Genomic DNA, 25,370 nt, shown 5'->3' on the forward strand with positions numbered 1-25,370 from the left:
ACGGGGTAAAACCCACCAATGAGCGCTCAGCTCGAGATACCAGCAAGTCGTTTCCCATCAAGCATTTCTCTTCCGCAGCCCGTGGAGAGAAACTGCGCCGCCTCGCCTCGCTCTCAAAGTCTGCGGGCGTCTTTGTCCCGCGAGATTTCAACGTCTCATGTAGGCGAGCCTCCTGAGCAAGTCGGACAAAATGACTACCCATCATGCAACGCACGAGCAAGACGGCGGTCGCAATTGTGCAGGTCTGCGTCGTCTCGCTCGTCTCAAACGAGCCTCCTTTCTAAAGAGGAAATAAGGGTTTCTAATAACAGGGTTAGGCGTGAATACAAAAGAAGACTCAAACACTTCCTTGATGTTCTCCGTTTTTATTATTCTTCCTTTTGTCGTACTCCTTTGCAGGGAGCATAAATATGTTACAGAGAGAGAACATCAGCAGGTTATTTACAAGATATAATAAATGACGTACAACTCACAAGGTGTTCGAAACTCATGGAGATGAGGAGGAGGGAGATGAGGAGGAGGAAGTAAAGACACAACTACAGTCATTTAACCGTTTTGGTGAGCGCCCACAGCCTCCCTGATGTGGAGGTGACAGAAAGAAAGTGGAGTGGCATGATGGCAGAAACACAAAGTGCAGCTGTCTCGCAGCTTCAAACGTCGCAGGAGGAGGAGGAAACCCCGACACACTAAAGAGGGGTTTCTGCACAGATGGAGGTCAGTTTGAGGGTCAGCAGGACGTGAGACGATGCGTTCAGGGTGCATCGGTCTGCAGGACGTGAGACGATGCGTTCAGGGTGCATCGGTCTGCAGGACGTGAGACGATGCGTTCGGGGTGCATCGGTCAGCAGGACGTGAGACGATGCGTTCGGGGTGCATCGGTCTGCAGGACGTGAGACGATGCGTTCGGGGTGCATCGGTCAGCAGGGAATAATTGGGTTTATCAGAGCGAGAAACTGAGTCCACTTTAACTCTCCGTGTCCCTCCCTCTGGGCTTTTCTCTGGGAACACTGAACAATTCATTTGGACTCGTGTAAGAATCTGAAACCTCACGGATCAATACCAGATGTTCCACTGAAGCTGGGTGTGTGTTAAATATTTGACATTTTTCACGTTTATGTATACATGTCCTCTGACTCGTGGATTCAGCCCCAGAGCGTACAGTTATGTGATGTAATGAGACTGCAGTTGATTACATCTGCAAGACTGGTTGTTACTAGTCTGCAAAAGCGCCAATTTCTGAGCTAAAACCAACAAAATCTTTTCTACTCAAAATGCAAATCCAAGCAGCAGTAATACTCAACCCTTAGCTTCACGTGTCCAAAGCTAACCTTCATGCAGATATAGATAGACATAGAGATATGCCACTAGACGTTTGTCTCTGTAGGAAATTAGGTTTAAGCAAAACCTGCTTCCAGTGGCGTCCGATCATCTCGGGAGAGCGTGTTTCAGTAACATGTTTATTCAGTGTAGCTCCACCCGGTGTGACGGAGGGGCTCTGGCTCCACTTTGTAACAGGAAACGTGTTTTTAAACCAGCTGAACACAGGAGGTGAATCTCTGCTCAGGTGAAGCTGCGGCGCTTCAATCGATGGTTGTGTGTTTGATAAAAAAAAAAGACTTCAAAGACGATCTGTTATTCTGGAACAACACGCTGACATCATGCAAAAACTGTCCAGGTGTGAAAATGAAAGTAACCGGATTACAATGCCTCCTTTCAACTTGTGCATCAGAGCCAGAGTGTCACTGGTTTGAACTGAAGTGGAAACACTAAATAACGGCTTCAGCTCGTCTGTTTACGTTTGATATTCTCCATGAAATGCATGAATAAATAAATGAGAGAAGGAGTTTAAAGTTCAAATGTGGGTGCGTATCGACTCAAGTGCAACGACTAAGGAAGGAGGCGGAGTTTGAGATCACAGAGGGACGAGGAACAGAGGCTTTTTACTAAGTAACGATGCAGGAAATGTGCACAAATAGTTTGCACCTTTTAGCGAGAAGTGGCATAAACCATTTGGTGTGCATCTAGACACGGCTCTTCTCTTTCCACAGTTAGCTGAATTTAATTTCCTTTTGATGAGGAACGTGACGAGTTTACCTCGTTTCAGATGCCATCGTGCCACAGTCAAACTAAAAAAGGGGGAGTGGAGGGAGGCTGTGGGGGAGACAGAGGAAGTGTTTGAGGTGGAGGTGGAGGTGTGTCTCTCTTTAGATGGGCAGCTGGAAGGTGATGTCCACCTGAGCTTGTTTAGCCAGAGAGACGATCTCAGAAAGCTTCACAACCTGCAGAGAGAGAGAGACAGAGAGACAGAGACAGAGAGACAGAGAGACAGAGAGAGAGAGAGAGACAGAGAGACAGAGAGACAGAGACAGAGACAGAGAGAGACAGAGAGACAGAGAGACAGAGAGACAGAGAGACAGAGAGAGACAGAGAGACAGAGAGACAGAGACAGAGACAGAGAGAGACAGAGAGAGACAGAGAGACAGAGAGACAGAGAGACAGAGACAGAGACAGAGAGAGACAGAGAGACAGAGAGACAGAGAGACAGAGAGACAGAGACAGAGAGAGAGAGATTATATTTAGGGTAACCGTGTTTCAGATCAGTAAATACAGGTATCTGAAACCTTACATCAAAGAGGAACAGTGTGCAGACCAGGTGTGTGTGTGTGTCTGTCTGTCTGTCTGTGTGTGTGTGTGTCTGTCTGTGTGTCTGTGTGTCTGTGTGTCTGTCTGTTATGTTATTATGTTGCATTGTTGGAGAAGCCTGTGACATAAGATTTTCAACTGCATAATTACTCTGTAGCTATGTCAGATTGACAATAAAGAACCTTGAACCTTGAACCTTGTCTGTCTGTGTGTCTGTGTGTCTGTCTGTCTGTCTGTCTGTCTGTCTGTCTGTCTGTGTGTCTGTGTGTCTGTGTGTCTGTGAGTGAGTGAGTGAGTGAGTGAGTGAGTGTGTGTGTGCGTGTGTGCGTACCATCTTGGCGGCCTCGTCCAGGTCGTCACAGGCTAAGATCTTCAGAGGACTCGCAGCGATCAGAGCTTTGGCGTCGTCCACTCTGGTTCCTTCAGAATAAAAACATCAACATGTCAGAGAGTCACACTCCTCTACAGTCACTGTGGCTGTGGGATGTTGTTACTGTGGGATGTTGTTACTGTGGGATGTTGTTACTGTGGGATGTTATTACTGTGGGATGTTGTTATTGTGGGATGTTGTTACTGTGGATGGAACGAGTCGCTGCGAGGAGACACCCACCTGTCAGCTGAGATCAGGGCACACACTACACACTGAGAGTCTCTTATGGCGCGTTTCCACTACAGCGCGGAGCACGGTTTTAAGAGGGCTGTGAGGTCAGCGGCCCGTCTTTGGTTGCGTTTCCACCTAGTACCGGCCGGCGGGTCCTAATTCACAGTTTTTCTGGCCTCATAAAATCGCGGGTCTAGGGCCAGAGACAACGAGGCTGAGTCGGGCTGAGTATGCTAAACTAGAGAGAGAATCGCTGGCAAGGGGGCTACAACTACAACAAGATGGACATATTTGACCGTGATTTAATTGTAATACACGTTTCAAAATGATGAAGTAACAACATACTGATACCGGTTAGTAAAAACCAGGAATTAATGCTTTGACAAGTCTGCAGACAGACGGCAGGCGAAACACCTTTTAAAATGCGTGTTTTCTAAATGGAGATCGGCTAAGCTAACGCAGTATATGCTCCGACCGTCCACACTCACAACAACGGCCTATACAGACATAAATAAAGCAGCGACTGTATTCACCATGACACAGGCAGTCTGTGGTTTGTACTTGTTTAACTTTTGTCTAGTTTCTGAACATATATAAGGAGCTGTGAGCTCTGAGTGCTAACAGCTAACGGCTGTGTTGTTTTTCTGGGGTCCTCTGAAGATCACGTCACGGCTCCGCCTACACTGCGTTACTATAGATACTACCCCAGTTCCTAAACTGTAATGGAAATGCGCCATAAAGTGAGCCAGTCCTAACGAGGCCCAGCCATACCGAGCGGGGCCGAGCGAGGCCGTGTAGTGGAAATGCGCCATTAGACACACCTGTTGACAGGTCTGCTGTGTAAGTGGCCGTGTCAGACCTGATCTTTACCTCACCGACCTCCATTAAGCTTACCATTGATGAAAATATGCTAAATTGGCTGTAAATAGAAAGGATGTATGTTTCCTTCATGTCTTTTCAGACGTGTGAGACCAGGCGTGTGAAACCAGATAGAACATTCTGAACTCTTGACCTACGTATGCACACTACGCATTCTAGATGGCGTAAAAAGCGTAAAAGATCCAGCCACAATTCAGAGAAGGCGCTTGTGTTCTTTGACACCTTGAGAGCGGTTACAGCGGGTATGAAGACAATGAGGCACAGGATGCAGGCGACCTACGCAAAGGGTCGAACCAACTTCCTGGGCCAGCGAATCGTAGAGACAAGCTGTCCTTATTGTCTCTGTTAATAAATTAAAGTATAAAGTTTGCATATTTGAAATTAAATGTTTAAAGAGAAAAACTTGATTCTAAAACATGACAATGTGTTCTGCTTTCATGAAACATGTTCATATTCCCTCTTGTTAAAATTGCATATTATTACTATAAGTCTTTATTTGTTTTATTTTAACTTTACATTTTTAATTGTTCATTAAAGTGGACCTATCATGCTATATTTGAATAATATAGTGTAGGACCATACCTATATAAGGCATATTTATACTTTTTTTTTCTTCAAAATACCAAACAGATCATGCATTTTAGCCATGCCTCATTTTGCTCAATTTGCACTTTTTTACCCCTGTTTTAGCAAGGGTTGATTCTGTGAGAACAGCACCATCTACTGGCCTGGCATATGTACTACAGCGTCTCCAGCGCTTTGGAACGGCAATGGCCGTGGCTGTCTCCTCCTGATTGGTGGAGTTGGCCCAATAGCCGTAGCGCCACCGTCCTGACGTCAGGACAGTGTTCAAATCTGGATCAGTTTTTATCAGATCCGTTGCAGCCCCTTTTTTAGAGATTTGGGTATGGAGGAAAATAGAGAGGGTTGTGTTTTCTGACACTTGGTGAGTTCCCTGGAACACCGGGGACACATGTTCATGTAGAAAAGACGTACAAAAGTGCATTTTGCATGATAGGTCCCCTTTAAGTAAAAGTTGGACCTATGTGACCTCCTTCTCCCTCAAAGGTAGAAAAGGGGAGACCACCTGATGCAGAGAGGGAGGAGGCAAGAGACTATAAAAGATGACGTGTGAAGAGAAGTCTTATGGCGCATTGTCGTGCCGTGTCGTGCCGGGCCCGTTTTTGGTTGCGTTTCCACTTGGCCTAGTTCCGGCCGGGGCCACTTTTTCACCTTTTTTCTGGCCCGACAAAATCGTGGTTCTTTCCGGGCCAACAACCAGGCTGAGTCGGGCTGAGTTTGCTAAACTAGAGAGAGAATCGCTGGCAAGAGGGCTACAACTACAACAAGATGGACATATTTGACCGTGATTTAATTGTAATACACGTTTCAAAATGATGCCGAAGTAACAACATACTGATACCGGTTAGTAAAAACCATGAATTAATGCTTTGTCAAGTCTGCAGACAGACGGCAGGCGAAACACCTTTTAAAATGCGTGTTTTCTAAATGGAGATCGGCTAAGCTAACGCAGTATATGCTCCGACCGTCCACACTCACAACAACGGCCTACACAGACATAAATAAAGCAGCGACTGTATTCACCATGACACAGGCAGTCTGTGGTTTGTACTTGTTTAACTTTTGTCTAGTTTCTGAACATATATGAGGAGCTGTGAGCTCTGAGTGCTAACAGCTAACGGCTGTGTTGTGTTTCTGGGGTTCTCATGAGTTGTGTGTCTGTCTGTGTGTGTGTGTGTGTGTGTGTGTGTGTGTGTGTCTGTGTCTGTGTGTATGTGTACCTTGTAACCGCACTACGATGGGGATCTTGAGCTCCAGGTCTCTCACAGCGATGATGATGCCCTGAGCGATGACATCACACCTCATGATTCCTCCGAAGATGTTCACGAGGATCGCCTGGACCTGAGACACAAGTTAGTGTTAGCATTAGCAGCATCACTGTTTGGAGCTAACTGCCATCTTTTGACATAGCTACGTAATGTATTTAATCCTTTTAGTTACTTCACAGATGTGGATGAATGATGTGAAATATAACCAAGTGTTAAATCAGACTTTAGTTCCACCTGGAGTAAATCCACAAGCTACCCTGCAGTATACAAAGTCATTCAAACTAGCTGCACCTTTACCAGCTTTGAGAACACTTTCATGATCAATCATTATAAAACATATCATATATATTATTCTGAAATGGACCAATCTGCACAATGACTACTTTTACTGTCTCTACTTTAACTATATTTTGATGATAATACTTTTCTACTTTTACTTGAGGAACATTTTGAATGCAGGACTTTGACTGAAACAGAGTATTCCTACACTCTGGTACTTCTACTTTTACTCAAGTACAAGATCTGAGTACTTCTACTTTTACTCAAGTACAAGATCTGAGTACTTCTACTCAAGTACAAGATCTGAGTACTTCTACTTTTACTCAAGTACAAGATCTGAGTACTTCTACTTTTACTCAATTACAAGATCTGAGTACTTCTACTCAAGTACAAGATCTGAGTACTTCTACTTTTACTCAAGTACAAGATCTGAGTACTTCTACTCAAGTACAAGATCTGAGTACTTCTACTTTTACTCAAGTACAAGATCTGAGTACTTCTACTTTTACTCAAGTACAAGATCTGAGTACTTCTACTTTTACTCAAGTACAAGATCTGAGTACTTCTACTTTTACTCAAGTACAAGATCTGAGTACTTCTACTTTTACTGAAGTACAAGACCTGAGTACTTCTACTCAAGTACAAGATCTGAGTACTTCTACTTTTACTGAAGTACAAGATCTGAGTACTTCTACTTTTACTGAAGTACAAGATCTGAGTACTTCTACTCAAGTACAAGATCTGAGTACTTCTACTTTTACTCAAGTACAAGATCTGAGTACTTCTACTTTTACTGAAGTACAAGATCTGAGTACTTTTACTCAAGTACAAGATCTGAGTACTTCTACTTTTACTGAAGTACAAGATCTGAGTACTTCTACTCAAGTACAAGACCTGAGTACTTCTACTTTTACTCAAGTACAAGATCTGAGTACTTCTACTTTTACTCAAGTACAAGATCTGAGTACTTCTACTTTTACTCAAGTACAAGATCTGAGTACTTCTACTTTTACTCAAGTACAAGATCTGAGTACTTCTACTTTTACTCAAGTACAAGACCTGAGTACTTCTACTTTGACTCAAGATCTGAGTACTTCTACTTTGACTCAAGATCTGTGTACTTCTACTTTTACTCAAGTATAAGATCTGAGTACTTCTACTTTTACTCAAGTACAAGACCTGAGTACTTCTACTTTTACTCAAGTACAAGACCTGAATACTTCTACTTTTACTCAAGAACAAGATCTGAGTACTTCTACTTTTACTCAAGTACAAGATCTGAGTACTTCTACTTTTACTCAAGTACAAGATCTGAGTACTTCTACTTTCTATCTATTAGTATTGAAGCTCAAGTGAGATCTTTCTAACATTAAATATAACAAACGTTTGTCCCTGAATCATTGATCAGTTTCTCTTAATAGCTTCCGCCCCACTTACCTTCCTGTCGGAGGTGATGAGCTTGAAGGCCTCAGTCACCTGATGAGCTGTGGCTCCGCCCCCAACATCCAGGAAGTTGGCAGGTGTGCCTCCGTGCAGCTTGATGATGTCCATGGTGGCCATCGCCAATCCTGCTCCGTTCACTGAGGAGAGACACCCAGAAATAAAGACCTCCAACAGGTGAGAGGCTGTTGGTACACCTGAGACCAGGCCTGTGCTGATTGGCTGCTAATTGATTACTCTCTCAAGGGATTTTTGGTGCCGATTGGTATCATTTAATTGGCAATAATCCCAGGAAACGTGGGGTTCATGAAGTGGAAATGAGCTAATGGCAACAACACTCCCATGAAACACATTCAGGTAAATAATAAACACAATGTGGTTGCATGAGGCGTCATTTTTCACTTTCTAAACCTCACATGTCCTCTGTCAATAACACACATGGTTCCCAGATCATGTGCATTTAAAACCTAAATGCCCTCCTCTTCCTCTGTATACCCTCCTCGTCCTCCCCTCCTCTTCCTCTCTCATGTCTCACCCAGACACCCGATGGATCCATCCAGTCCGATGTAGTTCAGATCAGCTTTGGCTGCCTGATGGTCTCTTGGATCTTCTTGAGACCAGTCCTGCATCGCGAACACCTTCTTCTGGCGGTACTCTGCGTTCGAGTCGAAGTTGATCTTAGCGTCCATGCACATCACTGAGAACACACACACACACACACACACGTTAGCATCAGAGGAATATTTCTTCTTGCAGCAGCAACATATTTCAGTTCTAATCATCATTTAGCAAGAGAGGGGAAAGTGAAGTCTCAGCTTTATCCCTGTGAGTAACCAGTATCTTGATCACGTTTACAACAAACCACATTTGAGCCTGTGACCTCAGATTTTCATCGTCCTAAGTACACTGCAGCTCTGTACGCACGACCAATAAAAGCCTTGAACCTTGAGGAACATTGGGTCAGAGCTAGATGAGTTACAGTTGATTTTATAGAGAAGTGAGCGTCTCTCCGAACATATTGGATTTAACCGCTGCAATATAGCAGCAGACGGCGCCAAACTGCGCGTGTGCGTGTGTCTGTGTCTGTGTGTGTGTGTGTGTCTGTGTGTGTGTGTGTGTGTGTGCGTGTGCGTTAGTGTGTGTGTACCGGTGCCATTATGGCGCATTTCCACTACAGAGCGGTTTAAGCGTGTCGTGCCCGGCTCGTTTTTTGTTGTGTTTCCACTAGGCGTAGTTCCGGCTAGCGGGTACTTTTTCACAGTTTTTCTGGCTCTCCAAAATCGAGGTTCTTTCCAGGCCAACAACCGGGCTGAGTATGCTAAACTAGTGAGAGAATCACTGGCAACTACAACAACATGAACATATTTGACCGTGATTTAATTGTAATACACGTTTCAAAATGATGCCGAAGTAACAACATACTGATACCGGTTAGTAAAAACCATGAATTAATGCTTTGTCAAGTCTGCAGACAGACGGCAGGCGAAACACCTTTTAAAATGCGTGTTTTTCTAAATGGAGACCGGCTAAGCTAACGCAGTATATGCTCCGACCGTCCACACTCACAACAACGGCCTATACAGACATAAATAAAGCAGCGACTGTATTCACCATGACACAGGCAGTCTGTGGTTTGTACTTGTTTAACTTCTGTCTAGTTTCTGAACATATATGAGGAGCTGTGAGCTCTGAGTGCTAACAGCTAACGGCTGTGTTGTTTTTCTGGGGTTCTCATTGAAGATGACGTCACGGCTCCGCCTACACTGCGTTACTATAGATACTACCCCAGTTCCTAAACTGTAATGGAAATGCAGCATGAAGTGAACCTGGCCTACCAAGGCCTAACTATACCGTACTAAGCCGAGCTAGGCCCTGCAGTGGAAATGTGCCATAAGAGTCCACCGTGTGTGTGTGTGTGTGTGTGTGTGTGTGTGTGTGTGTGTGTGTGTGTGTGTGTGTGTACCTGTTCCATCAGAGTCCTCCACCATGGGGTTGATCTCCAGCATGGAGGCGTCGTACTTGATGAACAGGTTGTAGAGCTTCATCATGCTCTGAGCTGCGTCGTCCACCAGAGCCGGAGGGAAGCCCATCTTCTGAGCCACCTGACGGAGGAGAAGGGGTGTATCAAGATTAGGTTTCTGACCTTTGACCCTGTACATCACTTTCTCCTTTCCCATGGCAGAGGTCTACGGCTATCTCTCTTAAAAGGTCTCCTCTTACACCATTTGTAGGCATATATCACAGGTCTCAGATATATATATAAAACATGTCTCTGAAGTGTCCTGCTCCAAACCCCAAACAGATCCTTGTAGCCCCCCCCCCCCTCTCTTCCAGCTGTTACTAAGGAGCTGACTCTGGGTCTAAAGCTTTAGAGAGAGAGTAGATCTCATCAGGAGAACTCTCCCATCAGAAACTCAGCTAAATTCTGCCGTGATGAAACTCCATATCGTGTTCCAAACCACATCAAGGATTCTCTCAACAGTATGGAGCTCAAACTCTTTCTCTCTCAGGTTTACCACAAGGTGACTTCCTTTTGATTTCCTGCTTCTTCACACATACTCTCTCCAGTACAGGTTAGCTCTGAGTGTTAGCATGCTAATGTAAACACAGACCATATTACTTCCAGAACACCTCTCATTGTTTCTGACAGCAACGTTTCTGATTGGCCCGTGGGTTTAAAGCCCGCCCACATTTTAGTAATGTCGTCATGACGCAGCAAATCTGGATCAGCTCCGTTGTTCCCCCGTTTTTAGAGATGTGGGTACGGAGGAAAAGCGAGAGGGTTTTATTTCCTGACACTTTGAGAGTCTCCTGACACACCGGGGACACACCGGGGAGACACCGGGAGACACCGGGGACACACCGGGGACACACCGGGGACACACCGGGAGACATAGTGATGTAGAGAAGACATCACTTTGTGAGTCTCCTGACACACCGGGGACACATGTTGATGTAGAGAAGACATCAGAAAGTGCATTTTGCATGATAGGTCCCCTTTAAGGAGGAGCAGCTCTGGCTCTTTGTTGCTGACCTGAGATAGACGTCGGGGAGTCTTTTTTATCGTAGGTCCCACTGGCGTACACTCTTTGGTCATGGACGACAGTTTTAGTTACATTTAGTGCCAACATGCTTTTAATAATAATCAAATAAAGCTTTACAGACGATTTAAACCCGCCGAGCTGAAGCCCAATATCTACAAACCTCAAATGTTCAGACAAGCTGTCATCGTTATGAATAAAAAACACATTATCTGTCAAATTACCGTCCACAGTCAAAGGTATATTTATCACTAGAACGGATGATTTTAAAAACCTGAGTGCTGCTAATGACAGCCGGCAGTCTGGAAATCAAAAAGAGGAGGATGATGGTTTTCAGAGCAGCTGGATATTTATTATGAGTTATAACAAAATGAAGGTGGAGGAATGAAGACTGTATAGAACATATTTAGCAAGATTTTAAGACTTATATTAAAGGTCACCTATCATGCTATTTCTAGGCAATAGCATAGGTCTCAGATATATACAAATATATAAAAAACATGTCTATGAAGTGTTTTGCTCAAAACACCAAACAGATCATTCTAGCCATGCCTCATATCCCTCTATTTCACTTCCTGTTTCTAAAGTGCTGGTTTGGGTAAAAAGCTTTACAATCAAAAAGGAGGGGTCTGAGCTCATGCGGGACCCGGCAGCTACCGTCTAAACTAAATACTGCCGTGATGAAACGCCATATCATGGATTATCAAGGATTCTCTCTGAAACAGTATGGAGCTCAAAGGCTTTCTCTCTTGTTATACCACAAGGTGAGTTCCTTTTTATTTCCTGCTTCTTCACACACATGCTCTCCAGTACAGGTTAGCTCTGAGTGTTAGCGATGCTAATGTAAACACCGACCATATTACGTCCAAAACAGTCGGGCATTGTTTCTGATAGCAACGTTTCTGATAGGCCCGTGGGTCCACATTTCAGATATTACATCATATCGGACGCAAATCTGGATCAGCTCCGTTGTTCCCCCGTTTTTAGAGATTTGGGTACGGAGGAAAAGAGAGAGGGTTTTATTTTCTGACGCTGCGTGAGTTCCCTGACACACCGGACACACACCGGACACACACCGGACACACACCGGGGACACATATTTATGTATAAAAGACATCAAAAAGTGACTTTTGCATGACAGGTCCCCTTTAATACATTTAACTGTGTAATGAGGTAAGCATTTATAAAACTCCATTGCACTGATTTGTCTTACGTTGTTGTTATTCATTATTATTATATTATACTTGTGAGAAAATGATTTATAATAATAATGATACATTTGATTTATATAGCACACTTTAAAAACAACGTCATCTCAAGGTGCTTCACAAAGCTATAAGGAACAATAAGTAAAAAGTTATCTAAAGGAGCATATTGGATAAAATATGGCAATAGAAAATAAATACAAATAAAAGGTTAAGAGCATAGAAGGTTTAAAAATAAATAAAGTAAAGGACGGTCAGTAAAATGCGGTGTGGAACAGGTGGGTCTTGAGGCATTTCCTAAAAACTGAGAGTGATGCCGAGGTCCGTATGTTCTCTGGAAGCTGATTCCACAGACGTGGACCCAGGGAGGAGAAAGCACGGTTTCCCATGGTGAACAGGGACAGCCAGGAGATTGGAGCTGTCTGACCTGAGTGTGCGTGAGGTATGGGAATGTTTTCTGGTTAGCAGTTCCTGTAGGTAGGTGGGGCCAGTGTGGTTGATGGCGTTGAAGACCATTACGAGGACTTTGTAAAACTGTTCCTATTTGTATTCATTGCAAAGACGGCATCTGAATCTGAATAAAACACTGCATGTTGTGTGTTATAAGCTAACCATTTGGGAATCTATGGCACTTGTCTTCAAGGATTGTTTTTATTCATTTTCATTTTTCATTCTCATTGTAATCCTTATAGGCTCTATTTGTTCCCAGATCGATGAGGGGGGGGGGGGTAAATGTTGTCAGATTGAGGAAAACATTCACCAGGAGAGTTTTCTCGACTAATGGAATGAATTCTGGGGGTTGGAGCTTAGACCACCCTAATGTACGCATGAGAAACAAAAGCCTTATTATAAACACGTCTTTTTCTTTAGGAAGTGGAGGAGAGTCTACTAATTTTCCAATTTTACATTATTTTATTCTATTTTAAATGTACATATTTTTTCTGTTTTCTGCTACATACTGGAACTAGTTTGCTTTTTGTAGTAAGTATACTCCAAGTTGCATGGTTGAGACTTGTTGTTGTGCATATGACAAAAGAGCCTTTGGTGCCATCTAGTGGCTTAAACTACTGCATCTGGTTCCTCAGCTGCACAGCCGCAGAGAGGGGTGCGCTCCAAAGGGTCGTCAACTCGGCCCAGAAGGTCATCGGGTGCCCTCTCCCCTCCCTGGAGGTACTGTACAGCTCTCGTTGCCTTAAGAAGGCAGTGAAGACCCTCAAGGACCCACAGCACCCGGGTAACAAGCACTTTGTACGGCTGCGCTCAGGCAGGCGCTTCTGTACCATGTCTTCAGACAAACAGACTCAAGTTTAGTTTCTTTCCCAGGGCCGTATGTGCACTAAACGCTGCTAATATTTAAGTTATCATGTCTTCCGTGTCATACGAGAGGAATCGTGCAATTTCATTCATTATTTATTTATGTACATATTCCCTATCATGTCTATTTAAGTTCCATTTCTTGTTTTTATATTGTCTTGTTGTTGCGCGTTGGCACCTTGAGTTCACATTGTAATTTCGTTGTACTTGTACAATGACAAATTAAAGATCTTATCTTAAACGTGAACAACAGGGTGACCTTGTGTGTGTGTGTTTTTCTCTGTGTGTTTGTCTCTCTGTGTGTGTGCGATTGTGAGTGTGTGAGTGTGTGTGTGTGTGTGTGTGTGTGTGTGCGATTGTGAGTGTGTGTGTCTGTGTGTGTGTGTGTATGTGTGTGTGTGTATGTGTGTGTGTGTGTATGTGTGTATGTGTGTATGTGTGTGTGTGTGTGTGTGTGTGTGTGTGTGTGTGTGTGAGTGTGTGAGTGTGTGTGTGTGTGTGTGTGTGTGTGTGTGTTATGACAAAAAAGCCTTTGAATCCTTGGAAAAAAACATCTGGAATAAAGAAATAAAGTCTTAAATCGTGTTCTTTGGGAGGCGAGAGGACAGAAGTAGAAACATCTTGTAAACAATATCAGCGCCACAGTACTCATAGTGTAGCTTTTATAGAAAAACCTCTGATGAGAGTTCATGTTTGGGTTTTAATTTGTCACCAAAGGATTGTTAGTTGAATGGTTTAATAAATGGACTTCACTTCGACGATGCTCATCACGCAGGGTATATGCAGGAAGTCACATGTAAAACCTGTTAAGACCTTTTCTAAGACCCTTTCCATACATTTTAAGACCTCATCTCCACTTGGAGTTTTAACCAGTTACCTTGGCGACGCACTTTACCTCACATTGACTATATACAGTATTGATTGTCCTTCCTCCTTATCTTCCAACCATTTGGACGCAGACTTGCATTTCCCCATAACGATGTTGCTTAACAACCGGCGTAAACGGAGCTTCGTGCTATCAAGCAGTGAGCGTGCGATGTCCTGTTCAGATGACGTCAAACCCAACGGGATGCCATAAATAAAGTACACAGAATCACACTACACACCTACGCAATGATTACATTCAGGCAGACTGTAGAATACAACCTCTTTGGACACCCTGTTACGGGACATTAATTGATTCTATTAATCCGCACCTGATAACGAGCCTGCCTGCTCTTCATGAAACAACAACACAAACGGTATCTATGAACACAGCAAAACGCATCGTCCATGTCATCCCTGAAGTTTAACCACCACATAGAAGCTTTAGTATTAACGCTAACGCTCCTACAAAGCCTTGGAAACCTTGAAAATAACATCCGGAAAGTCATGAATCCTGATAACAACACATTTCTTCCGTCAGGCTGTGAGAGGAATGTAGTTTTCTGAGCAGAAGTGGAAGTTTTCCTCTCAGAGATTGGACCTGTTCGTTGTTAAGAAACTGTTTTCCCCTTCTGTGAAATAACACCATTAGGCCACCGTCCCCCACAATGCAACACAAACAGTCTGGTATTGATCGTACCTTGACGGCCTGCTCCATCTTGATTCCCTCCACGATGTCGATGGGTTCCTTCACGATGGCGTCAGGACTTTCCGCCGCCACGTCCTCGATGTTCACGCCTCCCTGAGAGCTGCCGATCAGAACCGGGCCCTGAGGGGAACACGAGGGGTTAAACTCTGATCATGAACAGACTCTCTGAATACTGCACGGATCAGAGGATTACAGATAGATTAGGATTTTAATATTTTTAAACACATGGTTTTGACTTTTTGTTCATGTTTAATTTTTTAATTCATGATTGTGAATTTTTCTCTCATGATTTGGATTATTGATCTCATTTGAATTTTTATCTGATGATTTTTACTTTTTTTCCCCGGGTAACACGAGGGGTTAAATTCTGCTCAATTCAGCAGGAAAATCCATGAAACTGTGTCATGGGATTAAACTCTGATCATGAACACATCATCGTGAGTCCCTCTGAATACTGCACGGATCACAGGATGAAGATATGCTCAGATGAACTCTCCTGATGTTTGAAATATGTGTAAAACACTTGATTTTGACTTTTTTTCTCATGATTTTTATAATTAATCTCGTGATTTTGACTTTTTGTATTATGATTTTTATTATATATCTCATTATTTTTACTTTTAACTCGTGAATGTAATTATTAATCTCGTGATTTTGACTTTTGTTTTACATTTCATAAAAATATTTGTTATGATTTGAATTTTTCTGAGGAAATACAAATAACATTTTCTTACAACTCAACTTTGAGTTTCTGTCCCATGATTTCAGTTAATAATCTCATGATTTCAGTTAATAATCTCATGATTTCAGTTAATAATCTCATGATTTTGACTTGTTAGCTTTCATGATTTTAGTTATTAATTGCATGATTTTGACTTTTAATCTCATGATTTTAAATATGAATCTTGAATGTCGTCTCATAATTGTTGTTATTTCTCATGATTTTAATTGTTAAACTCTTGATTTTGACTTTTAATCTCATGATTTTAAATGTTGATTTTGAATGTTGACTTGATGATTTTTGTTATTTTCTAATGATTTTACAAAAAATGTATGTGATGATTTAAGTTTTTGTGAAAAGAAATAGTCCCTTTTTGTCCACATTTACACTTTAAAACCGATAAAAGGCTGCAGCCATATTGAAGCCATTGCCTCTGCGTGTGGAGGGTTATGATAAAGAAATGAAATGGCAGTCTCTCTGAAGCCGGAACAAAGTGAACTCAATGTCCTGGCTCTTTGTTCATCCTCACTCTGTTCCTCAGAGTCTTTTCTCTGAGTCGTCATCTCATCGTTATCTACAGCATTTATAATGTATGATAATGATGAAGGAGGATTTATAATGCACTGAAATGTCCTCATATTTCAAAAACCCTTAACAAGACAAAAGAAATCCTTGGATCATCGGAGTCTTTTTTAATGAATATAACTCGTCAGTGCAGCGCCGTTACAGATTTTTCTATAACCACTAAAATGCTTGCAAATCACTCGAAAAGTTAAGACTGAGAATCAAATTAATTTAAAAAAATGTTCCCGATTCCCACTCTAACTTTTAGTCTTTAAAAATGTTTTGTAGATACTTGGGCTGCAACTAGGAATAAACAATAAACTGTGTATTATTTTCTGTCATTAATTGATTAGTGTGTGTGTGTGTGTGTGTCTGTGTCTGTGTCTGTGTGTACCTGGTAGTGTCTCTCCATGGTGATAGCAAAGTAATACTCTCTGCGAGGATACCTGCGCTCACAGATGAACACCTGGTTACAGATTCTGCCCGCCTCCCCCGTCTGCTTCGTGTACAACTTCCGACCAATCATCTGAGAGGAAATGTCCCGCGCCTCCTCGGGTCTGAGAGGAGGAGGAAGAGGAGGAGGAGGAAGAAATGTATTATATTCAGGATATAGCACATGTTGTACACCGAAAAACAATCCACAAAAAAGTCAACACTTAAGCAAGTAAGCATTGTTGTCATGTTGTGGTGTGTCCTGACAGATAACTCACGAGTAAACGATCCTCACTCCGCCCTTCAGTCCGCCCTCAAACGTCCCCTTTCCTCGCCCACCGGCCAGAACCTGAGCTTTCACCACCAGATCCTTAGAACCTGAGAAACACACATGAAGCCGTCCCACAGTGGGTGAATGTACAGCGTTAGAAACCACAGAGGGACACTGCAGATAGTCTGACGTATTCATTAAAGACCCAAACACACATTATCACAATAACAGAAGTACACAACCATGATGTATTTGTGAGCTCCAAATACTAATGAGACGCAGATATGGGCCTAGAGGTGTTTTATCAAGGGCGTTTAGTCCCGTAATGAAGGTTATTTAGTCAATATAGTTTGATTTACTCTCAGAGTTAACGGGCCTGTTGTTAGTGAGCATCCTGAATCTGAGCAATAAAGAATATTTTTGGGGGGCAAAACTATTCTTTTACCTTATGTTCACTGCTGTTTTATATAGCGGCCAAACCAGAGATTACAGTATATTATCCTAAAACAAGTCACTAAGATAAACCTTGTTGGACGAAATGTAATGTGTTGATATTATAGCTTTTCTTCAGCCCTAAATGAGTTGGAAAGCTCAACAATAACCTCGGTCAAAGCTGAGGGTTTTCCTTCAGAGTGGACCTGTTCCTCTGCTGTATAAAGGTCAGCAGAGTGTAAAGTGATCCTCTGCAGACTGAGGTCACTATTTTTAGACAGAGAAATCAGCAGCTGCTCAGACACTGTTTTAAAATCGCTCACAAAGGTCGGCACATCTCAGAGAGGCAACCTTTAGCTTAGAGGTGGTGGCGTGAAGTCATGTGACCGTGCTGTAGTGACTTCACGTCACCACCGCTAAGCTAAAGGAGGCTAATGTTGGGCTATAAAGGAACTACAGCACGGTCACATGACTTCACGTCACCACCTCTAAGCTAAAGGAGGCTAATGTTGGGCTTTAAAGGAACTACAGCACGGTCACATGACTTCACGTCACCACCTCTAAGCTAAAGGAGGCTAATGTTGGGCTTTAAAGGAACTACAGCACGGTCACATGACTTCACGTCACCACCTCTAAGCTAAAGGAGGCTAATGTTGGGCTTTAAAGGAACTACAGCACGGTCACATGACTTCAGGTCACCACCGCTAAGCTAAAGGAGGCTAATGTTGGGCTTTAAAGGAACTACAGCACGGTCACATGACTTCACGTCACCACCTCTAAGCTAAAGGAGGCTAATGTTGGGCTTTAAAGGAACTACAGCACGGTCACATGACTTCACGTCACCACCTCTAAGCTAAAGGAGGCTAATGTTGGGCTATAAAGGAACTACAGCACGGTCACATGACTTCACGTCACCACCGCTAAGCTAAAGGAGGCTAATGTTGGGCTATAAAGGAACTACAGCACGGTCACATGACTTCACGTCACCACCGCTAAGCTAAAGGAGGCTAATGTTGGGCTATAAAGGAACTGCAGCACGGTCACATGACTTCACGTCACCACCGCTAAGCTAAAGGAGGCTAATGTTGGGCTATAAAGGAACTACAGCACGGTCACATGACTTCACGTCACCACCGCTAAGCTAAAGGTGGCTAATGTTGGGCTATAAAGGAACTACAGCACGGTCACATGACTTCACGTCACCACCGCTAAGCTAAAGGAGGCTAATGTTGGGCTATAAAGGAACTGCAGCACGGTCACATGACTTCACGTCACCACCGCTAAGCTAAAGGTGGCTAATGTTGGGCTATAAAGGAACTACAGCACGGTCACATGACTTCACGTCACCACCTCTAAGCTAAAGGAGGCTAATGTTGGGCTTTAAAGGAACTACAGCACGGTCACATGACTTCACGTCACCACCTCTAAGCTAAAGGAGGCTAATGTTGGGCTTTAAAGGAACTACAGCACGGTCACATGACTTCACGTCACCACCGCTAAGCTAAAGGAGGCTAATGTTGGGCTATAAAGGAACTGCAGCACGGTCACATGACTTCACGTCACCACCGCTAAGCTAAAGGAGGCTAATGTTGGGCTATAAAGGAACTGCAGCACGGTCACATGACTTCACGTCACCACCGCTAAGCTAAAGGAGGCTAATGTTGGGCTATAAAGGAACTACAGCACGGTCACATGACTTCACGTCACCACCGCTAAGCTAAAGGTGGCTAATGTTAGGCTATAAAGGAACTACAGCACGGTCACATGACTTCACGTCACCACCGCTAAGCTAAAGGTGGCTAATGTTGGGCTATAAAGGAACTACAGCACGGTCACATGACTTCACGTCACCACCGCTAAGCTAAAGGAGGCTAATGTTGGGCTATAAAGGAACTACAGCACGGTCACATGACTTCACGTCACCACCGCTAAGCTAAAGGTGGCTAATGTTAGGCTATAAAGGAACTACAGCACGGTCACATGACTTCACGTCACCACCGCTAAGCTAAAGGAGGCTAACGTTGGGCTATAAAGGAACTACAGCACGGTCACATGACTTCACGTCACCACCTCTAAGCTAAAGGAGGCTAATGTTGGGCTTTAAAGGAACTACAGCACGGTCACATGACTTCACGTCACCACCGCTAAGCTAAAGGAGGCTAATGTTGGGCTATAAAGGAACTGCAGCACGGTCACATGACTTCACGTCACCACCGCTAAGCTAAAGGAGGCTAATGTTGGGCTATAAAGGAACTGCAGCACGGTCACATGACTTCACGTCACCACCGCTAAGCTAAAGGAGGCTAATGTTGGGCTATAAAGGAACTACAGCACGGTCACATGACTTCACGTCACCACCGCTAAGCTAAAGGTGGCTAATGTTAGGCTATAAAGGAACTACAGCACGGTCACATGACTTCACGTCACCACCGCTAAGCTAAAGGTGGCTAATGTTGGGCTATAAAGGAACTACAGCACGGTCACATGACTTCACGTCACCACCGCTAAGCTAAAGGTGGCTAATGTTGGGCTATAAAGGAACTACAGCACGGTCACATGACTTCACGTCACCACCGCTAAGCTAAAGGCGGCTAATGTTGGGCTATAAAGGAACTACAGCACGGTCACATGACTTCACGTCACCACCGCTAAGCTAAAGGAGGCTAACGTTGGGCTATAAAGGAACAACAGCACGGTCACATGAGTATTTTCCCAACAGTATCTGATTACTGTCTCTCTGCTCACCGATCTCTTTGGCCACAGAGTAAGCTTCCTCCGAGGAGCTGGCCACCAGGCCTATAGGCACCGAGACCCCGGCCTCCTTCAGCAGCCCGATGCTCATGTACTCGTGCAGAGAGAGGCTCCTCTGCTGCTGGGAAACATGGCCTCCCAGCACACCTGAGCAACCACCAAGAACCTGGAGCACAAGAGGAACACCATTAGTATTTCAGATCAGCCTACTCTCTGTAGTGCTCCCTATCACCTGTTTCCCCTCAATACCTTTTCCCTGTCATGTGTGTCCACTTTAATCGTCTTCTCCATGATGGTATGTTTGAGTTTTTATCTTGTTCTCTTGCTTTTACCTCTTAGAATATTTAAAGGTCTCCTATTATACTGTTTGTCATCAATATATTACAGGTCTCAGATATATCCAGAGCCTGTCTCTGATTGGCTGAAACACCAAACAGATCATTGCAGCATTACCCATAATCCCCTCTGTTTCAGCCCTGTTTCCAAAGTGCTGATTCTCTGTCTGTTACTTCCGATGAAAATAAGGAGCCCCTCCCCACAAGATGATTGGTTGAAAAGAACTCAATGGTGCTCGAGGAGGAGATTCAGGTGATAAGGTGGGGGGGGGGGGGGGTTACCTTGGTTGCTGATTGGCTAATGGTTACACAAGACAAAACATCGTTATGACATCATAAAGTGGCCAAAATCTGATAATTGATGTAGAAGAGACATGAAGAAGAGGGGACACATGTTGATGTAGAAGAGACATGAAGAAGAGGGGACACATGTTGATGTAGAAGAGACATGAAGAAGTGGATTTTGCATAATAGGTGACCTTTAACAAATTGTACGGTGTCCTTGGCTGTCATGAAAGGCGCCTTAAATAAAATGTATTATTATTATTATTTGGCAATGTTTTTGACAACTGTGTAATAAACCGGCAGATGTGTTAGAAAACATGGCAGCTATGGTATTAAAGCTTCATACAGTGTAATCCTGATGAAATGTCACTTTTAAGTAGTATCCTTTCAAGTACTCAGATCTTGTTCTTGAGTAAAAGTAGAAGTACTCAGATCTTGTACTTGAGTAAAAGTACCATAGTGTAGGAATACTCTGTTACAGTAAAAGTCCTGCATTCAAAATTATGTTTTGAGTTGCTCCCAATTGCCAACGGTGAGTGAGTGAGTGAGTGTTTCTGTGAGTGAGTGTGTGTGTCTGTGAGTGAGTGAGTGAGTGAGTGAGTGAGTGTGTGTGTGTGTGTCTGTGTGTGTGTCTGTGCATGTGTGAGTGTGTGTGTGTGTTATCTTCCCTAGAGCAAGTGGTGCTGCTCTGCATGAATGGGTGAATGACTCGTAGTGTGTAAAGAGCTTTGAGACCTGATAAAGAGATATAATATAAGTACAGTCCATTTCCCATGAAGTCTTCTCTTTATTTACTTTGTTTGTTTTTGTCTAAAGAGTGCTATTACACTTATTGTATTTTACTTGGTGAGATGGGAATGTCATCTCCCCTATTGTGTTGTTGTGTCCTTGTTTGTGTCTCCAGTCTGCACTAAATCAACAAAACAACATCAAATAAACCGTAGTAAACAACAGCAGCAGCAGCAGTGGTGGTGAGAGGGTGCACTAGCAGTTTAAATCATGATAAATAAATAAACAAAAACACCTCCATGATTATAAATAATAATAATAATGGAGTGTTTAATCTGATGTGTGTCATTGTGACAGCATTAAAGAGATGAACACATTAATGCATCAATAACTAGAATACAGTCATTTAAAATATAGCGTGCTTAAATGGGCCAATCTGCACAATGAGTACTTTTACATTTGATACTCAAAGTATATTATAAAGCTAGCACTTTTATACTTTTGATTAAGAACCATTTAGATGTTTGAATGATGTTTGTCATTGTGACAGTCAGCTAACGGTAGCTTCGCGCTAGTTAACATGTTAGCATGTTAGCCGAAACAACAGAAACCAATGGAGAGAAGCTAATGTCAGATTTGACCCTGTCAGTTTCCCGGGTGGGTTTGAAGTCTTTAATAAAGGCACAGCGCTGTCAGCGATACCTTGCTGGAAGGACACAGGTCTCCTCTTTAATGTGAATTCACTCTTACCTTGGTAGCCGATCTGATGGTGCTTCTGGAGCCGGAGTTTCTCAGGCTGGCCGTCAGACGGCTGCAGATCAGAGACGACGCCATGTCTCCTCAAGAGTAGATTATGCGCATGCGCGCAAAGTCCCCCGGTGTTGCCTTCAGAGCAAGTCGGAAATCATATAACCATTTCAAAATGAGTGAAAATACTCAGATCGTGTTCTTGAGTAAAAGTATAAGTACTCAGATCTTGTACTTGAGTAAAAGTATAAGTACTCAGATCTTGTTCTTGAGTAAAAGTATAAGTACTCAGATCTTGTTCTTGAGTAAAAGTATAAGTACTCAGATCTTGTACTTAGTAAAAGTATAAGTACTCAGATCTTGTTCTTGAGTAAAAGTATAAGTACTCAGATCTTGTACTTGAGTAAAAGTATAAGTACTCAGATCTTGTTCTTGAGTAAAAGTAGAAGTACTCAGTTACTTTACACCTCTGTATATCTGTATTTAAATTAACAATTAAAGCCACGTATCCATGAAGGTGTTCCCTGACTCTGTTGTAAACCCTGTTGATGCTGCTGTCAGTGAATGATGGTTAGTCAGTAATAATGCAGTCTGAGGTTCTAACAGCAGAACCGGAGGGTTCCTAAACCTCTACGTTCTGTATTGGCTGTGATCACATGCTGCTCTGTTTACACACACAGATGACTCTGTAAATAAATCCTGCTTATTGTAATAATATAAATGTGCGATGCAAAGTGAAGAAGGTGTGAAGGCACAGAGCTCAGGAGTGTTATGGCGCGTTTCCACTACAGCGCGGAGCCCGGTTTAAGAGGGCTGTGACGTCAGCGGCCCGTTTTTGGTTGCGTTTCCACTTGGCCTAGTACCGGCCGGCGGGTCCTAATTCACAGTTTTTCTGGCCTCATAAAATCGTGGGTCTAGGGCCAGAGACAACGAGGCTGAGTCGGGCTGAGTATGCTAAACTAGAGAGAGCATCGCTGGCAAGGGGGCTACAACTACAACAAGATGGACATATTTGACCGTGATTTAATTGTAGTACACGTTTCAAAATGATGCCGAAGTAACAACATACTGATACCGGTTAGTAAAAACCATGAATTAATGCTTTGTCAAGTCTGCAGACAGACGGCAGGCGAAAAACCTTTTAAAATGCATGTTTTCTAAATGGAGATTGGCTAAGCTAACGCAGTATATGCTCCGACCGTCCACACTCACAACAACGGCCTATACAGACATAAATAAACCAGCGACTGTATTCACCATGACACAGGCAGTCTGTGGTTTGTACTTGTTTAACTTTTGTCTAGTTTCTGAACATATATGAGGAGCTGTGAGCTCTGAGTGCTAACTGCTAACGGCTGTGTTGTTTTTCTGGGGTTCTCATTGAAGATGACGTCACGGCTCTGCCTACACTGCGTTACTATAGATACTACCCCAGTTCCTAAACTGTAATGGAAATGCGCCATAAAGTGAGCCAGTCCTAACGAGGCCTAGCCATACCGAGCGAGGCCGTGTAGTGGAAACGCGCCATTAGTGTGTCTCTCCTGGTTATTAAAGGCATAATAAACTACTCAGCGTGAAACTACTGAACTCAATGTTTAAGTGTTTTAAAGAAAGGCTGATCAGTGAAGAGGAGTCTATAATTTAGGGTAACCCTAACCCTAAACAGTGAGAGTAAGAACATCAAAAAGAAAATCCAGAAATGGACATTATATAAAAGATAAAAACTGATTTGCATTTAAGATAAGATAAGATAAGATAAGATAGTACTTTATTGATCCCAAATTGGGAAATTGTTTTTGTTACAGCAGCATAATAGTAGTACAAAATAAACAAGAATAGAAAGAAAAATAAAATAAAATAGAAAATATACATGTTGATATTATAGATACAAATATATATATATATTCAAAATATATGACATATATATAGTATTAAATATTGAACAGATTTTATGAGTAAAATGTACAACGTGGTTTTATTTCAAGAGAAACTATGGAGCAGAGAGTTCTCTTCCAGCCAGAGGTGATTTATTGTACAGAGTTATTGTAGTGGGCAGGAATGTTTTCCAGTATCTGTCCTTGTGACAGGGGAGCTGCAGCAGCAGGGGCGTACTGGGACTACAAATCAGCCCGTGACTCTCGACCGGCCCACTTCGGTACCGCAAGTATGTTGTCAACGGGGGGGGGGGGTGCTAGTGAGTTATCCGAGCGGCCCACCTCGGTGCCGCAAATACATACCGCGAGGAAATTGTCGACAGGGGGGGGGGGGGGGGGGGGGGGGGGTGCTAGTGACCGGCCCACTTCAGTACCGGCCCAACGTCCCAACGGCCAGTCCGCCCCTGTGCAGCAGTCTGTTGGAGAAGGAGCTCCGTTGACTGACCAGCTGCAGGTGGAGAGGGGGGAGGGGTTATCTGTCTGACCAGCTGCAGGTGGAGAGGATGGCTGGGGTTATCCATGATGGACAACAGCCTGTTCAGTGTCCTCCTCTCCACCACAGCTTCAAAGGGGTCCAGCTTGATGCCGATGACTGACCCAGCTTTCCTGATCAGTTTATTGATCCTGCTGGTGTCACCGGCTCTGATGCTGCCCCCCCAGCAGACCGCAGCAAAGAAGAGTGCACCAGCCACCACAGACTGGTAGAAAATAGAGTCGGCTCATCCCCTTCTTGTGCACAGCGTCAGTGTTGATCCTCCAGTTCAGCCCATTGTCTAAGTGCACTCCCAGGTACACTGTAAAACCTGACAAGTTAATAGAAGTTTTTTTTAAACTGATTACATCGAAGTTTTTGAGTAATACTTATACCTTAACTGAAATGTTTTAAGTTAAAGTATAATCTTATCAATTGAGTTCTATTTAGTAGTAATTTTTAAGGGACACAAACATTATATATTAAGTTTCTTTTAACTAAGAATTTGTGTTAACACTGTACATATAAAGATCAAGTATTGTTGACTTAAAAATGTTCATATCTTTTCAACTAGCTATTTTGTTATATTTAACTTGAATATTTGTATTATCTCTAAATAAAAAACTTTTCGCTGCGATCATTACCTTTGCTAAGTTACATGTATTTGAAAACGCTGGGGGGTATAAATTACCTTGTAAAATGAATAGTCTAGTGTTTCAAGTTAGCTTGCTTTTACAAACATGCAGAACGCACGGTTATGGTACATTGTAGTGGATCAAATGAACGTAAATCCTCTATGCCTCTAAGTTAATAAAACACGCGCCGCCTGCTGCCATTTTAGGTTCGAATTTTCCAGAGAACTTTTGCAACAC

General features: G+C 43.1%; 1 protein-coding gene across 1 annotated transcript; it reads right to left on the reverse strand.

Moving 5' to 3' along the window:
• Nucleotides 1–349: 349 nt before the first annotated feature.
• Nucleotides 350–22,211, reverse strand: sucla2 (succinate-CoA ligase ADP-forming subunit beta). The gene is made up of 11 exons (XM_034126191.1): nt 22,096–22,211; nt 19,991–20,162; nt 16,821–16,920; nt 16,505–16,667; nt 14,817–14,945; nt 9,656–9,794; nt 8,228–8,389; nt 7,690–7,832; nt 5,926–6,046; nt 2,975–3,063; nt 350–2,279 (listed from the first exon to the last, which is right to left on the reverse strand). Exons 1-11 carry the CDS (start codon nt 22,177–22,179, stop codon nt 2,205–2,207), a joined length of 1,377 nt encoding a protein of 458 aa, XP_033982082.1. The 5' UTR covers nt 22,180–22,211; the 3' UTR covers nt 350–2,204.
• Nucleotides 22,212–25,370: the final 3,159 nt, after the last annotated feature.

Source organism: Trematomus bernacchii, unplaced genomic scaffold (assembly GCF_902827165.1).
Source record: "Trematomus bernacchii unplaced genomic scaffold, fTreBer1.1, whole genome shotgun sequence".
NCBI classification, from domain to species: domain Eukaryota; kingdom Metazoa; phylum Chordata; class Actinopteri; order Perciformes; family Nototheniidae; genus Trematomus; species Trematomus bernacchii.

Bases quoted from the DNA above. Each gene is read 5' to 3' on its own strand.
- sucla2 (XM_034126191.1), bottom strand. From the start codon at position 22,179: ATGGCGTCGTCTCTGATCTGCAGCCGTCTGACGGCCAGCCTGAGAAAC. The intron at 16,668-16,820 runs GTGAGTTATCTG...TCCTCCTCTCAG, and splicing joins GGAGTGAGGATCGTTTACTC to ACCCGAGGAGGCGCGGGACA. The intron at 6,047-7,689 runs GTAAGTGGGGCG...CTTGTGTCTCAG, and splicing joins TCATCACCTCCGACAGGAAG to GTCCAGGCGATCCTCGTGAA.